Source organism: Engystomops pustulosus, chromosome 9, assembly GCF_040894005.1.
Source record: "Engystomops pustulosus chromosome 9, aEngPut4.maternal, whole genome shotgun sequence".
NCBI classification, from domain to species: Eukaryota; Metazoa; Chordata; class Amphibia; order Anura; family Leptodactylidae; genus Engystomops; species Engystomops pustulosus.
The window spans coordinates 5,456,801-5,474,419 of NC_092419.1; the positions used below are offsets into that span (position 1 = coordinate 5,456,801).

Sequence of the window (17,619 nt, forward strand, 5' to 3'; positions counted from 1 at the left end):
TGTATATGTCTCCTGGTAATGTATATGTGTGTATATGCCTCCTGGTAATGTATATGTGTGTATATGTCTCCTGGTAATGTATATGTGTGTATATGCCTCCTGGTAATGTATATGTGTGTATATGTCTCCTGGTGATCATTGTGTATGTATATATCTCCTGGTAATGTATATGTATGTATCTCCTGGTGATCAGTGTGTATGTATATGTCTCCTGGTAATGTATATGTGTGTGTGTTTATGTCTCCTGGTAATGTATATGTGTGTATATGCCTCCTGGTAATCAGTGTGTATGTATATATCTCCTGGTAATGTATATGTGTGTATATGTCTCCTGGTAATCAGTATGTATATGTCTCCTGGTGATCAGTGTGTATGTATATATCTCCTGGTAATATATATGTATGTATCTCCTGGTGATCAGTGTGTGTATATGTCTCCTGGTAATGTATATGTGTGTATATGTCTCCTGGTGATCAGTGTGTATGTATATATCTCCTGGTAATCAGTGTGTGTGTATATGTCTCCTGGTGATGTATATGTGTATATGTCTCCCGGTAATGTATATGTCTCCTGGTGATCAGTGTGTATGTATATGTCTCCTGGTAATGTATATGTGTGTATATGTCTCCTGGTGATCAGTGTGTGTGTATATGTCTCATGGTAATCAGTGTGTGTATATGTCTCCTGGTGATGTATATGTGTATATGTCTCCTGGTGATCAGTGTGTGTGTATATGTCTCCTGGTAATCAGTGTGTGTGTATATGTCTCCTGGTAATCAGTGTGTATGTATATATCTCCTGGTAATGTATATGTGTGTATATGTCTCCTGGTAATGAGTATGTGTGTATATATCTCCTGGTAATGTATATGTGTGTATATGTCTCCTGGTAATGTATATGTGTGTATATGTCTCCTGGTGATGTATATGTGTATATGTCTCCTGGTAATGTATATGTGTGTATATATCTCCTGGTGATCAGTATGTATATGTCTCCTGGTGATCAGTGTGTATGTATATGTCTCCTGGTAATGAGTATGTGTGTATATGTCTCCTGGTAATGTATATGTGTATATATCTCCTGGTGATCAGTGTGTATGTATATGTCTCCTGGTAATGAGTATGTGTGTATATGTCTCCTGGTAATGTATATGTGTATATATCTCCTGGTGATCAGTGTGTATGTATATGTCTCCTGGTAATGTATATGTGTGTATATATCTCCTGGTGATCAGTGTGTATGTATATGTCTCCTGGTAATGAGTATGTGTGTATATGTCTCCTGGTAATGTATATGTGTATATGTCTCCTGGTAATGTATATGTGTATATATCTCCTGGTGATCAGTGTGTATGTATATGTCTCCTGGTAATGAGTATGTGTGTATATGTCTCCTGGTAATGTATATGTGTGTATATGCCTCCTGGTGATCAGTGTGTATGTATATATCTCCTGGTGATCAGTGTGTATGTATATGTCTCCTGGTAATGTATATGTGTGTATATGTCTCCTGGTAATGAGTATGTGTGTATATATCTCCTGGTAATGTATATGTGTATATATCTCCTGGTGATCAGTGTGTATGTATATGTCTCCTGGTAATGAGTATGTGTGTATATGTCTCCCGGTAATGTATATGTCTCCTGGTAATGTATATGTCTCATTCCTTTGCCACCTGTCTCTCTCATTCCCTCACATTTGCCTGTGTGTCTGATTGTCTACCTGTGCCCAGACACTCGCTCCCTCCTCCCTCCTCAGTCTGTTCCCGTCTCACCTCCCGCCTCGTGTGATCACTCCCCCTCCATTCCCCCCTTCTCGCCCCCCTCCTTCCTGTCTTTCCCCTCTCTTTGTCACCCGCCTCCCCCCCTCTTACAGTACCCTAACCCTCTCCACCAATCAGCGTCCCTCTCAGCCTCCCAGACCTGTCTCCCGCGCGGCACTCTGGGATGCGTAGTCCTCTCGTCTCTCCTCACTTCTCCCCCTACGTTCCCACAGAACTACATTTCCCGGCGTGCGCCGCGGCCGGCTTCCATCAGCTTGGCCTGTGATTGGCTGCTGTGTGCAGAATGAATGAAATTGTACAGTATTGTGATATTAGAGGGGCTGCAGTGTTCCTGCTTAATACCCAGCAGCACCATGAACACAGCCCTGCACAACCCCCTCAAATCGTGAGTACATTGTGTGTGTGGCATGGCTGCAGCCCCTGCTCTGCATGTGTGTGAGTGCAGGCATGCATGGCTGAGATCTGGATGTGCAGGGCAGGCTCATGCACATCTGGATAATGTATAGATGTGTGTGCACCATAATGCATGCAGAGAGATGCATGCATGCAGTCATACATGTGCATGTCACCCATGTCCAGCTGTGCCAGGTGCACATACATGTAACATGCACACCTGGCTGCCATTAGTCAGCAGTTCTGAGTACACAGCGGGGGTCTCTATAGGAAGGTCACATGTGTGAGCCCCCTATAGCCATGCATAGAGACCCTGCACATCCAGCCAGTGCATTACACACACTCCGTGCCCTTAATTCCCTGCTGCACATCTGGAGAGACTGAGCCCCATGTGACTGACCCCTTCACTGCTGGACTGCACGCAGACCCCCGGACTCATTCATCCCTGTGACATGTCGGATGACATACCATGGAGCGCTGCCCCCCGCAGAACCCCCCAGACTGTGCCAGGCTGCTATACATCGCCGGATCAAACTCTATTCCCTGTGGCGTGATTACTTTTGCCTTTATTTATTTATTTTGCCTTGTTACATTATTTTCCTTTAACACTGGATACATTGTAATTATTTGTGCATTATTTTTCATGTTGTATCTTCTATTCACTTGTCGTCTGGATTGTTTAGGATAATATTGCGCTTATATTCAGTATTGTATAGGGTTTGTCTGCGTTGGGTTATTGCGCTCTTTTGCCGCGATGCTATTATTTTATGCAGTCCATATATCTAACATAAAGCAGCGCTGTCTGTGACCTGTCTGCGACTGCACGGATAGTTGTGCTTCATGCAGTCATTGGCTTTCCATATATGTACAGGGCTGCAGTGTATATAGGAGTATAGATACTTCACGTCATGTGATTGTCTTCAGATTTTGGCTTCATGGTAACTGTGATGTACTAACTTTTAATCCGTGGCTTTTCCATAAAATCCCTAAATTTTTAAGGTTGTACGTATCTTACGTCAGTTTGTGGTACTGTGGCTTTTCTATAAAATTTCTAAATCTACGAGGTTGTACGTTACTGATATGTAGTGGAGGTAAATAGAGATTGGTAATTACTTTTTTACATAAATTATGCATCTTTGTGGAATATATAGACAGGCAGTTCCCTGGGTTACGTACAGGATCGGTTCTGTAGGTTTGTTCTTAAGTTGAATTTGTATGTAAGTCAGAACTGTATATTTTATAATTGTAGCCCCAGACAAATATTTTTTTGGTCTCTGTGACAATTGGATGTGTCCTGTTATTTATTTTTTTTTACAACCTATTGGTTTTTAGTAGATTTTCGGGCAAAAACAAAATAAAAAACTGTTGTTATAGCATAGAATTTATCCACAAGCTGCAGATGAAAGATCTGTTTCATTCTATGTCTCTAATCAGGACTTAAAGGGGAGTTATCAGCTCCCATGTGATCCAAGAAGAACAAATAATATTGTATAGGGTAGTTTGTCAGCTTTCCTGACATACCTTTCCCTCTTCCCAGCGATCCATCATTTAGAGAAAAATGTGTTTTTCATATTTATGCAAATTAGCTCCTCAGTGTAACAGTCAATCACTGTGTGTGGGCAGAGTAATCAGGACTCTCATTGTCAATCACTGTGTGTGGGCGGAATAATCAGGACTCTCACTGTCAGTCACTGTGTGTGGGAGGAGTAATCAGAACTGTCACTGTCAGTCACTGTGTGTGGGCGGAGTAATCAGGACTCTCACTGTCAATCACTGTGTGTTTGGGGGGAGTAATCAGGACTCTCACTGTCAGTCACTGTGTGTGGGAGGAGTAATCAGGACTCTCACTGTCAGTCACTGTGTGTGGGCGGAATAATCAGGACTCTCACTGTCAGTCACTGTGTGGGGGAGGAGTAATCAGAACTCTCACTGTCAGTCACTGTGTGTGGGCAGAGTAATCAGGACTCTTACTGTCAGTCACTGTGTGTGGGCGGAGTAATCAGGACTCTCACTGTCAATCACTGTGTGTGGGCACAGTAATCAGGACTCTCACTGTCAATCACTGTGTGTGGGCGCAGTAATCAGGACTCTCACTGTCAATCACTGTGTGTGGGCGGAGTAATCAGGACTCTCACTGTCAGTCACTCTGTATGGGCGAAGTAATCAGGACTCTCACTGTCAGTCACTGTGTGTGGTCAGAGTAATCAGGACTCTCACTGTCAGTCACTGTGTGTGGGAGGAGTAATCAGGACTCTCACTGTCAGTCACTGTGTGTGGGCGGAGTAATCAGGACTCTCACTGTCAATCACTGTGTGTGGGTGGAGTAATCAGGACTCTCACTGTCAATCACTGTGTGTGGGCAGAGTAATCAGGACTTTCACTGTCAATCACTGTGTGTTAATGGGGTAATCAGGACTTTCACTGTCAATTACTGTGTGTTAATGGGGTAATCATGCTGCTATCTTTCCTTTCCAAGAGTCTTGTTTCTATTCAGCATTCTTCCCACATTCATCTTTTATAAACCAAGTTCCCTAAACTACAACCAATATCCACTTATACAGGAACTGTAACTAATTACTTCCTGCTCTGTCAGACCTTTCCATCGTATTGGCATCCTAAGGGCACAAATCCAGGAGAAAGATGGAGGAGAAATTCGGATTATCATTGTAGCATCCTTCCAGGGTCTCCAGAACAGGAAAAGTTGCCCACTATCCCTCGCTCCTCCTGCAGTCCCAGACAGCCAAGGATTTGTTGCTTTAGATTACATTGAGTACATGATGTCCAGTGAGAGAGGCTCTGAGACCTGTCTGACTTACTCTGTGCTGGGGTGACGGACTGGGTGCCCACAGAGGGCTCTGAGTGCCACCCCTGGCACCCGCGCCAAAGGTTCACCACCACTGCTCCTAATCTCGTATAGCGAAGCGTAAGCCATTGGACAGGTCGGCTTCAACACCAGAACTAAACTTCAAGTTTTCGTAGTGTCACAAATTGGTTTTAACTAATGAGCTATAACTACTGTCCAGTAATATGTGATCTGTCACTCACAGTGTAGCTCCTGGCCCTATGAGCACTGAAGCATTGCTGATTTTGTTGTAGATGTATATGATAAAGCCATAATTGGAATGAAGATGGAAGTTTACTTGCCTGGATACAGAATATACATAACTACAAATAATGATAAAGAATAATAATTTTTATTAGGCTCGTATATGACTGGTATTGGCATAAATGTCATATGTAACTAATTTAATACTTAGGACTACATGATCTGATCCCCCCTCACACTGTCAGTGTACAAAAAGGTCTCATCTCCCCCCCCCCCTTCCCCTCTGTACAATACAGGATCTCATCTCCCCCCCACACTGTACAATACAGGATCTCATCTCCCTCCACACTGTACAATACAGGATCTCATCTCCCCCCACACTGTACAATACAGGATCTCATCTTCCTCCCACACTGTACAATGCAGGATCTCATCTCCCTCCACACTGTACAATACAGGATCTCATCTCCCCCCCACACTGTACAATACAGGATCTCATCTCCCTCCACACTGTACAATACAGGATCTCATCTCCCTCCACACTGTACAATACAGGATCTCATCTCCCTCCACACTGTACAATACAGGATCTCATCTTCCTCCCACACTGTACAATGCAGGATCTCATCTCCCTCCACACTGTACAATACAGGATCTCATCTCCCCCCCACACTGTACAATACAGGATCTCATTTCCCCCCCACACTGTACAGTACAGGATCTCATCTCCCCCCCACACTGTACAATACAGGATCTCATCTCCCCCCACACTGTACAATACAGGATCTCATCTCCTCCCACACTGTACAATACAGGATCTCATCTCCCCCCCACACTGTACAATACAGGATCTCATCTCCTCCCACACTGTACAATACAGGATCTCATCTCCTCCACACTGTACAATACAGGATCTCATCTCCCCCCACACTGTACAATACAGGATCTCATCTCCTCCCACACTGTACAATACAGGATCTTATCTCCTCCCACACTGTACAATACAGGATCTCATCTCCTCCCACACTGTACAATGCAGGATCTCATCTCCCCCCACACTGTACAATACAGGATCTCATCTCCCTCCACACTGTACAATACAGGATCTCATCTCCCCCCACACTGTACAATACAGGATCTCATCTTCCTCCCACACTGTACAATGCAGGATCTCATCTCCCTCCACACTGTACAATACAGGATCTCATCTCCCCCCCACACTGTACAATACAGGATCTCATCTCCCTCCACACTGTACAATACAGGATCTCATCTCCCTCCACACTGTACAATACAGGATCTCATCTCCCTCCACACTGTACAATACAGGATCTCATCTTCCTCCCACACTGTACAATGCAGGATCTCATCTCCCTCCACACTGTACAATACAGGATCTCATCTCCCCCCCACACTGTACAATACAGGATCTCATTTCCCCCCCACACTGTACAGTACAGGATCTCATCTCCCCCCCACACTGTACAATACAGGATCTCATCTCCCCCCACACTGTACAATACAGGATCTCATCTCCTCCCACACTGTACAATACAGGATCTCATCTCCCCCCCACACTGTACAATACAGGATCTCATCTCCTCCCACACTGTACAATACAGGATCTCATCTCCTCCACACTGTACAATACAGGATCTCATCTCCCCCCACACTGTACAATACAGGATCTCATCTCCTCCCACACTGTACAATACAGGATCTTATCTCCTCCCACACTGTACAATACAGGATCTCATCTCCTCCCACACTGTACAATACAGGATCTCATCTCCTCCCACACTGTACAATACAGGAGCTCATCTCCCCCCCCCACACTGTACAATACAGGATCTCATCTCCTCCCACACTGTACAATACAGGATCTCATCTCCCTCCACACTGTACAATACAGGATCTCATCTCCCCTCCACACTGTACAATACAGGATCTCATCTCCCCCCACACTGTACAATACAGGATCTCATCTCCCTCCACACTGTACAGTACAAGATCTCATCTCCCCCCACACTGTACAATACAGGATCTCATCTCCCCCCACACTGTACAGTACAGGATCTCATCTCCTCCCACACTGTACAATACAGGATCTCATCTCCCTCCACACTGTACAATACAGGATCTCATCTCCCCCCACACTGTACAATACAGGATCTCATCTTCCTCCCACACTGTACAATGCAGGATCTCATCTCCCTCCACACTGTACAATACAGGATCTCATCTCCCCCCCACACTGTACAATACAGGATCTCATCTCCCTCCACACTGTACAATACAGGATCTCATCTCCCTCCACACTGTACAATACAGGATCTCATCTCCCTCCACACTGTACAATACAGGATCTCATCTTCCTCCCACACTGTACAATGCAGGATCTCATCTACCTCCACACTGTACAATACAGGATCTCATCTCCCCCCCACACTGTACAATACAGGATCTCATTTCCCCCCCACACTGTACAGTACAGGATCTCATCTCCCCCCCACACTGTACAATACAGGATCTCATCTCCCCCCACACTGTACAATACAGGATCTCATCTCCTCCCACACTGTACAATACAGAATCTCATCTCCCCCCACACTGTACAATACAGGATCTCATCTCCGCCCCACACTGTACAATACAGGATCTCATCTCCTCCCACACTGTACAATACAGGATCTCATCTCCTCCACACTGTACAATACAGGATCTCATCTCCCCCCACACTGTACAATACAGGATCTCATCTCCTCCCACACTGTACAATACAGGATCTTATCTCCTCCCACACTGTACAATACAGGATCTCATCTCCTCCCACACTGTACAATACAGGATCTCATCTCCTCCCACACTGTACAATACAGGAGCTCATCTCCCCCCCCCCCCACACTGTACAATACAGGATCTCATCTCCTCCCACACTGTACAATACAGGATCTCATCTCCCTCCACACTGTACAATACAGGATCTCATCTCCCCTCCACACTGTACAATACAGGATCTCATCTCCCCCCACACTGTACAATACAGGATCTCATCTCCCTCCACACTGTACAGTACAAGATCTCATCTCCCCCCACACTGTACAATACAGGATCTCATCTCCCCCCACACTGTACAGTACAGGATCTCATCTCCTCCCACACTGTACAATACAGGATCTCATCTCCCTCCACACTGTACAATACAGGATCTCATCTCCCCCCACACTGTACAATACAGGATCTCATCTCCCCCCACACTGTACAATACAGGATCTCATCTCCCTCCACACTGTACAATACAGGATCTCATCTCCTCGCACACTGTACAATACAGGATCTCATCTCCTCCCACACTGTATAATACAGGATCTCATCTCCCCCCACACTGTACAATACAGGATCTCATCTCCTCCCACACTGTATAATACAGGATCTCATCTCCCCCCACACTGTACAATACAGGATCTCATCTCCTCCCACACTGTACAATACAGGATCTCATCTCCTCGCACATTGTACAATACATGATCTCATCCCTTCCCACACTGTACAATACAGGATCTCATCTCCTCCCACACTGTACAATACACGATCTTATCTCCCCCAACACTGTACAATAAAGGATCTCATCTCCTCCCACACTGTACAATACAGGATCTCATCTCCTCCCACAGTGTACAATACATGATCTCATCTCTCCCCACACTGTACAATACAGGATCTCATCTCCCCCCACACTGTACAATACAGGATCTCATCTCCCTCCACACTGTACAATACAGGATCTCATCTCCTCCCACACTGTACAATACAGGACCTCATCTCCTCCACACTGTACAATACAGGATCTCATCTCCCCCCACACTGTACAATACAGGATCTCATCTCCTCCCCACACTGTACAATACAGGATCTCATCTCCCCCTCACACTGTACAATACAGGATCTCATCTCCTCCACAATGTACAATACAGGATCTCATCTCCCCTCCACACTGTACAATACAGGATCTCATCTCCCCCCACACTGTACAATACAGGATCTCATCTCCCTCCACACTGTACAATACAGGATCTCATCTCCTCCCACACTGTACAATAAAGGATCACATCTTCTCCCACACTGTACAATACAGGATCTCATCTCCTCCCACACTGTACATTACAGGATCTCATCTCCTCCCACACTGTACAATAAAGGATCTCATCTCCTCCCACACTGTACAATACAGGATCTCATCTCCCTCATACGGTACAATACATGATCTCATCTCCTCCCACACTGTACAATACAGGATCTCATCTCCTCCCACATTGTACAATACAGGATCTCATCTCCTCCCACACTGTACAATACGGGATCTCATCTCCTCGCACATTGTATAATACAGGATCTCATCTCCCCCCCACAATGTACATTACAGGATCTCATCTCCTCCACACTGTACAATACAGGATCTAATCTCCCTCCACACAGTACAATATAGAATCTCATCTCCCTCATACGGTACAATACAGGATCTCACCCCCCCCCCCCCACTGTACAATATGGGATCTCATCTCCTCCCACATTGTACAATACAGGATCTCATCCCCCCCCCCACAATGTACATTACAGGATCTCATCTCCTACCACACTGTACAATACAGGATCTCATCTCCCCCCCACAATGTACAATACAGGATCTCATCTCCTCCACACTGTACAATACAGGATCTCATCTCCTCCCACACTGTACAATACAGGATCTCATCCCCTCCCATATTGTACAATACAGGATCTTATCTCCCCCCACACTGTACAATACAGGATCTCATCTCCTCCCACACTGCACAATACAAGATCTCATCTCCCCTCCACACTGTACAATACAGGATCTCATCTCCCCTCCACACTGTACAATACGGGATCTCATCTCCCTCTACACTGTACAATACGGGATCTCATCTCCTCCACACTGTACAATACAGGATCTCATCTCCTCCCACACTGTACATTACAGGATCTCATCTCCCTCCACACTGTACAATATAGAATCTCATCTCCCTCATACGGTACAATACAGGATCTAATTCCCCCCCCCCCCCCCACTGTACAATACAGGATCTCATCTCCTCCCACACTGTACAATACAGGATCTCATCTCCATCCACACTGTACAATACAGGAGCTCATCTCCATCCACACTGTACAATACAATATATCATCTCCTTCCACACTGTACAGTACAGGATTTCATCTCCTCCCACACTGTACAATACAGGATCTCATCTCCTCCCACACTGTACAATACAGGATCTCATCTCCCCCCACACTGTACAATACAGGATCTCATCTCCTCCCACACTGTACAATACAGGATCGCATCTCCCCCCACACTGTACAATACAGGATCTCATCTCCTCCCACACTGTACAATACAGGATCTCATCTCCCCCCACACTGTACAATACAGGATCTCATCTCCCCCCACACTGTACAATACAGGATCTCATCTCCTCCCACACTGTACAATACAGGATCTCATCTCCCCCCACACTGTACAATACAGGATCTCATCTCCTCCCACACTGTACAATACAGGATCTCATCTCCCCCCACACTGTACAATACAGGATCTCATCTCCTCGCACACTGTACAATACAGGATCTCATCTCCTCCCACACTGTACAATACAGGATCTCATCTCCTCCACACTGTACAATACAGGATCTCATCTCCTCGCACACTGTACAATACAGGATCTCATCTCCTCCCACACTGTACAATACAGGATCTCATCTCCTCCACACTGTACAATACAGGATCTCATCTCCTCCCACACTGTACAATACAGGATCTCATCTCCTCTACACTGTACAATACAGGATCTCATCTCCTCCACAATGTACAATACAGGATCTCATCTCCTCTACACTGTACAATACAGGTTATCATTTCTTCTCCATACTTTATAATACAGGATGTCATCTCCTCCCTTACTTTACAATACAGTATCTCATCTCCTCCATAATTTACAATACAGGATCTCATCTCCTCTACACTGTACAATACAGGATCTCATCTCCTTCCATACTTTACAATACCGGATCTCATCTCCTTCCATACTTTACAATGCAGGATCTCATCTCCTGCCATACTTTACAATACAGTATCTCCTCTCTTTCATAATTTACAATACAGGATCTCATCTCACCCCACACTGTACAATACAGGATCTCATCTCCCCCCCATACTTTACAATACAGGATCTCATCTCCTTCCACACTGTACAATACTGGATCTCAATTTCCTTCTACACTGTACAATACAGGATCTCATCTCCCCCACACTTTACAATACAGGATCTCATCTCCTTCCATACTCTTCAATACCAGATCTCATCTCTTTCCACACTGTACAATACAGGATCTCATCTCCTTCCACACTGTACAATACTGGATCTCATTTCCTTCTACACTGTACAATACAGGATCTCATCTACTTCCACACTGTACAATGCAGGATCTCATCGTCCCCACACTTTACAATACAGGTTATCATCTGCCCTCCATACTTTACAATACAGGATCACATCTCCTCTACACTGTACAATACAGGATCTCATCTCCTTCCATACTTTACAATACAGGATCACATCTCCTCTACACTGTACAATACAGGATCTCATCTCCTTCCATACTTTACAATGCCGTATCTCATCTCCTCCCATACTTTACAATACAGTATCTCATCTCCTCCATAATTTACAATATCGGTTCTCATTTCCTCTACACTGTACAATACAGGATCTCATCTCCTTCCATACTCTACAATACCGGATCTCATCTCCTTCCACACTGTAAAATACATGATCTCATCTCCCCCCCCCCCCCATACTTTACAATACAGGATCTCATCTCCTTCCACACTGTACAATACTGGATCTCAATTTCCTTCTACACTGTACAATACAGGATCTCATCTCCCCCACACTTTACAATACAGGATCTCATCTACTTCCGTACTCTTCAATACCAGATCTCATCTCTTTCCACACTGTACAATACAGGATCTCATCTCTCCCCATACTTTACAATACAGGATCTCATCTCCTTCCACACTGTACAATACTGGATCTCATTTCCTTCTACACTGTACAATACAGTATCTCCTCCATAATTTACAATATCGGTTCTCATTTCCTCTACACTGTACAATACAGGATCTCATCTCCTTCCATACTTTACAATGCCGTATCTCATCTCCTCCCATACTTTACAATACAGTATCTCCTCCATAATTTACAATATCGGTTCTCATTTCCTCTACACTGTACAATACAGGATCTCATCTCCTTCCATACTCTACAATACCGGATCTCATCTCCTTCCACACTGTAAAATACATGATCTCATCTCCCCCCCCCCCCCCCATACTTTACAATACAGGATCTCATCTCCTCCCACACTGTACAATACAGGATTGCATCTCCTCACACACTGTACAATACAGGATCACATCTCCCCCCCCCACACACTGTACAATACAGGATCTCATCTCCCCCCCATACTTTACAATACAGGATCTCATCTCCTTTCACACTGCACAATACAGGATCTCATCTATCCCCATACTGTAGCATAAAGGATTTCATCTCCCTGGGTTTCTTTAATTCTGTATGGTCCTGGATAATATATAATCCACTGGCAGTCAGTAGAAGAAATGGATCACGAAATGGATGTACAAAAAAATTAATTACATTAATTACATTAATTACATTACATTGTCTATATATTATATGGATGTGAGAAGTATTTGCTCCCAACCCCCACCTCTATACTACACAACATGATCCTCTGACTGTATCTTCAACACATAGAACCCCTGGTGAATAAGAGCAGTAGGCTAGTGGATAGAAACATGCGGAGGATTCATCCCATATAATACAGAATCCTAATCTCTCCAGACCCTGTACAGCCTCCTGCCTCCACCCTGCACAGATTAAAGCTTTAGATCTGAGTCCCCTTATATATTTAACTCTTTCTTGTCTTCGCAAATGTGTCAAACCCTACAACCCATAATACAAATTAATGATGTCTGTATGATTCTATATGAAATCCCACAAACAGTTCCTGTTACTATTAAAATATTGAATGCACCCACTGAATTTACCCCATTAAATTACCAGCCCCCGCAGGTAGTACGATAAGGTATGAAATGTCCTTTCTAGAATTCCTTCTCTATATGCAATGTCGCCGTTGAGCTAAAAAGAAAAATCGCCTCAAAAGTCATGTGAAAATAAGCAGAGAAGAGTTATTTTCACCAGAGATGAGTCACTTTTAGAGGCTGGAGGGAAATTGTTATTTTAGATCGTGCTTTTGGTATCATATTAAAGAATTTTTCATATCTTTCATATTGCATCAGATTTGTGGTTCTGTGAGCTACAGAACCAGAGATAAAGGCCGTTAAAGAGAAAGGTTGGACCTGGATCTTTAATTCTAACTATATTTAACTGCCTGTATATTCATTTTTGTTACTCTCAGAACCACAAGCCTGAAATATGTGATTCTTATCTTTAATATGACATCAAAATCATAGTCCTAACTAGTATAGAACCCAATATATGAGCATCTGAAATTATATACCCCCTGCAACCTCTAAAAGTTACTCATATCAGACAAAATATGACTCTTCTCGGCTCATTTGCATATGACTTTGAAGGTGATTTCTTTTTTTTATATATAGATAAACGTAAAATAGGCAACGCTATAAAGAATCTTGTAGTTTAGTGGGTTACAATTTGTGATAATGTCCCTTGATTTTCAACATTTCAAGCAAGTCTTTGAGTGTCTGTCCTGCTACTGTGACTCTGTGGGTTTGAGGGACATTTGCAGGACCTTTTAGGTGTCGTAATTGTATATATGGAACATGAACCCAATATTTTTTGGGGTTTCTGTAATGCCAATTGGGAATTTGCCTATATCCTATAAAGTCTATTCCTTCAAGAGATTTTTTGGATCTGGAACTGAATTTGTGGATTTTGGTGCATTTGCCTTTATCATATTCTGCTTTGTGATGTTAATTGCTGCATTTTGTGATAGCTGTCACCAGGGTAGCGATGCTCAATGAGATCTTTAAAGCTTTCATCCAGTTAAGTGGATCCTGTAGTAACTCTTATCACAGAGCTCCCTCTAGTGGTGGCCAGAGGCAGACAGGTTTATCACTCAGCACTTTATATGGGAGAAAGCAGTTTCTGGGATACATTCAATGAAAAATCTGTAGTTTAATAAGGCATCTAGGTAAGGGGAAGCTTGGGGTCTTTATTTTAAGAAAATAATAATTATAATAATGAGGTTAATAATGGGAAGGCTACAACATTTTATCATGGGGCCCCATGACATCTGTGTATTCTAGTAGCTCACTTCATTATCTCTACAACATAGTACAGAACTTGGGCCCCCCCTAGAGGCCTTGTGCCCTGGGCTGCCACCCAAATTACCCTTATTAAATTGTTTGGGGATGAAGTATGGAGAGATGTCATCAACTATGAGCTGTCAAACATCTATTGTGTATGGGTACCTTTACATTAGGTTATCATATTGGTGGGGGTCACTATCAGATTGGTGGGGCTCCCACAAACACCACTCCTACCAATCAGCAGACCTTGGAAGCCGTGGTCATGGGACAGCTCCTTACACCGTGTTGTGGCCATGGGACAGCTCTTTACACTGTGCTGTGGCCATAGGACAGCTCCTTACACTGTGCTGTGGCCATGGGGCAGCTCCTTACACTGTGCTGTGGCCATGGGGCAGCTCCTTACATTGTGCTGTGGTCATGGGACAGCTCCTTACACTGTGCTGTGGCCATGGGACAGCTCCTTACACTGTGCTGTGGCCATGGGACAGCTCCTTACACTGTGCTGTGGCCATGGGACAGCTCCTTACACTGTGCTGTGGTCATGGGGCAGCTCCTTACATTGTGCTGTGGCCATGGGACAGCTCCTTACACTGTGCTGTGGTCATGGGGCAGCTTCTTACACTGTGCTGTGGTCATGGGACAGCTCCTTACATCGTGTTGCGGCCGTGTCAGGTTATGGCATCTTAGCTTCCATTTACATGATCTTGGGGTGCCTCTTATCCTAACTATACATCATTTAATATCTGAATTCCAGAAAATGTTGTTAATTGACCTTGCAACATAAATATGAATATTTGCCACACTAGAGTCTTCTCCTAAGGTGAGCACTTTTTTGGGTCCCTCGGCGGTGCCTGTAGGCTCGGTGACAGGCCTCTCATGTAAGTCTTGGTGGTTATCATCTCTCCTTGTGGAGACGTCCTCCTGGATGAGTTCTTACTAAATCAGATCCGTTCTCCATTTGTTGGTCTCTACAATCAGACCTTGGTAGACGTCTGAGCTGCTTCTTGTTCCTCCGGGGGGCGTTATTATTTCCTCAGTATAATAATAAATTTTCGTCCTTTATAACCCTATTTTGTCACCTTTAATTTTGTAAAATCCATCTCCATGACTAGATAACACTAACCCTTGTTATACCCTATATCCTACCCTTTAATTTCCATTTATGTCTCCCAAATTAACTCTTTAAATTATATATAACCCCCATCATCCGTTCTATATATATTCTTCATATTCTTCCGCACTCTCCACCCTATCATTTCTAAGCTCCTCTGTCTGTGACCTCTCCTTGTAATTTCTCTTATTGTCTCCCAATATTCCTTGGAGGGGCTCTTCTCGCCAGCCCCTTATTATACACCTGTCCCCACATTTATCTCTGCTGCAAATAATTGTATTTTTGGTTAGGTGTCAATCTGCGGCTTCTCCTCCTGAAGCCGGGGCCTTTGAAATGTTAATGCACTTGTACTGCTGAATATATACATATATATTGGGATTTGATGCAGCAGGGTGTGCAAGTATTAATGTGTCAGCGCCCTGCCCCCCGCACACCCACACAGCCGTACAGCGCCAGAGTCTTCTGTCTGTTCTGCAGGTCTGGGGGGATACGTGGGTGGGGGAGCATAAAGAAAGGGGAGTAAGTGTGTGCCGGAGTGGGGTGGGGGGGAGATAAGGCTCAGACTTCACGGCTGGATGAATATTTGCTATTTATTTTGCCATTTTGGTAGATTTTAGCAATTTCGGTTAATGCACTGCAGAACCTCAAACCTTCTCCTCAGTCATAACATTGCGAGAGGAATTTCAACATCAATTTTTGACTTTTAATGATTTCACTAAACAAATTTTATTTATTGGTGATCCTTCATGTTATTTTGCTGCTAGTATTTGGTGTCATCCCCCCTAATTAAATGGATTGATGGTCCAGGGGTTGCAGAGGACAATGGGGGCAATTTATCAAAGAGCTGGCACTTTGTGCGCTAGTCTTGATTGAGCCCCACTAGCGCACGACGCACCCAGATACACTTAAGAGGCCCCGGTCAGTCCCAAGTCCAGATAACTTCAAGGTCCTGTCTGGGATAGAGATCCAATATAACCGGCACATGTTATAGGAAATTTGCGGCATGTAGGGAATCCCCACCACACCCTGCCCCACCCGTTCCAGCCCAATGCCTTGCTCCTTCTTGCCCCATTCCCCACCCCATCCTGCCCCACCCCATTCAGCCCAATGCCTTGCTCCTTCCTGCCCCACCCCATCGTGCTCCATGCCTCGCCTTGCCCCTTCCTGTCCCATGCCCCACCCCATGCAGCCCCATGCCTTGCCCCATGCCCCACCCCATCCTGCCCAATGCCTCGCCCCAACCGGTCCCACCCCATCCAGCCCCATGCCTCGCCCCATCCTGACCCATGCCCCACCCCATCATGCCCCATGCCTCACCCCATCCTACCGCACCCCATCCAGCCCAATGCTTTTCCCCTTCCTGCCCCATGCCTAGCCCCATCCTGCCGCACCAGATCCAGCCAAACGCCTCGCCCCATCCAGCCCAATGCCTTGCCCCTTCCTGCGCCATGCCTCGCCCCATCCTGCCGCACCAGATCCAGCCAAACGCCCCACCCCATCCTGCCCCATGCCTTGCCCCATCCTACCGCACCCCATCCAGCCCAATGCCTTGCCCCTTCCTGCCCCATGCCTCGCCCCATCCTGCCGCACCAGATCCAGCCAAACGCCCCACCCCATCCTGCCCCATGCCCCACCCCATCCAGCCCCATGCCTTGCCCCTTCCTGCCCCATGCCCCGCTCCATGATGCCCACCTGGCATGAGGGAGGACATTAGACGCAATTCCGGTGCCAGCAGTTGCAACTTTCCAAAGTTGCAACCCAATGGTTCTTAACCCTTTCATTTATGGGCTAAGGACTATTTACTCCCTATAAATCAATGTACGACTTCTGAGAAGCCTGGTTACATGATTCAGCCTTTATGACTTGGTACCTGTAAAAAGGAGACAC

General features: G+C 45.1%; 1 protein-coding gene across 3 annotated transcripts in view; it reads left to right on the forward strand.

The window, feature by feature from the left end:
• Positions 1-2,018: 2,018 nt before the first annotated feature.
• The window catches only part of DPF1 (double PHD fingers 1), a 54,610-nt gene continuing 39,009 nt past the window's right edge, over positions 2,019-17,619 (forward strand). For 2 of the 3 annotated variants that reach the window (XM_072125912.1, XM_072125913.1), the window contains exon 1: positions 2,019-2,167. In XM_072125912.1, the coding sequence (XP_071982013.1) occupies positions 2,070-2,167 (98 nt within the window). In that variant the 5' untranslated portion in view covers positions 2,019-2,069. Of the gene's footprint in view, positions 2,168-2,776; positions 2,795-17,619 lie in introns of those variants that run through there. The other variant, XM_072125915.1, reaches the window with a different exon arrangement.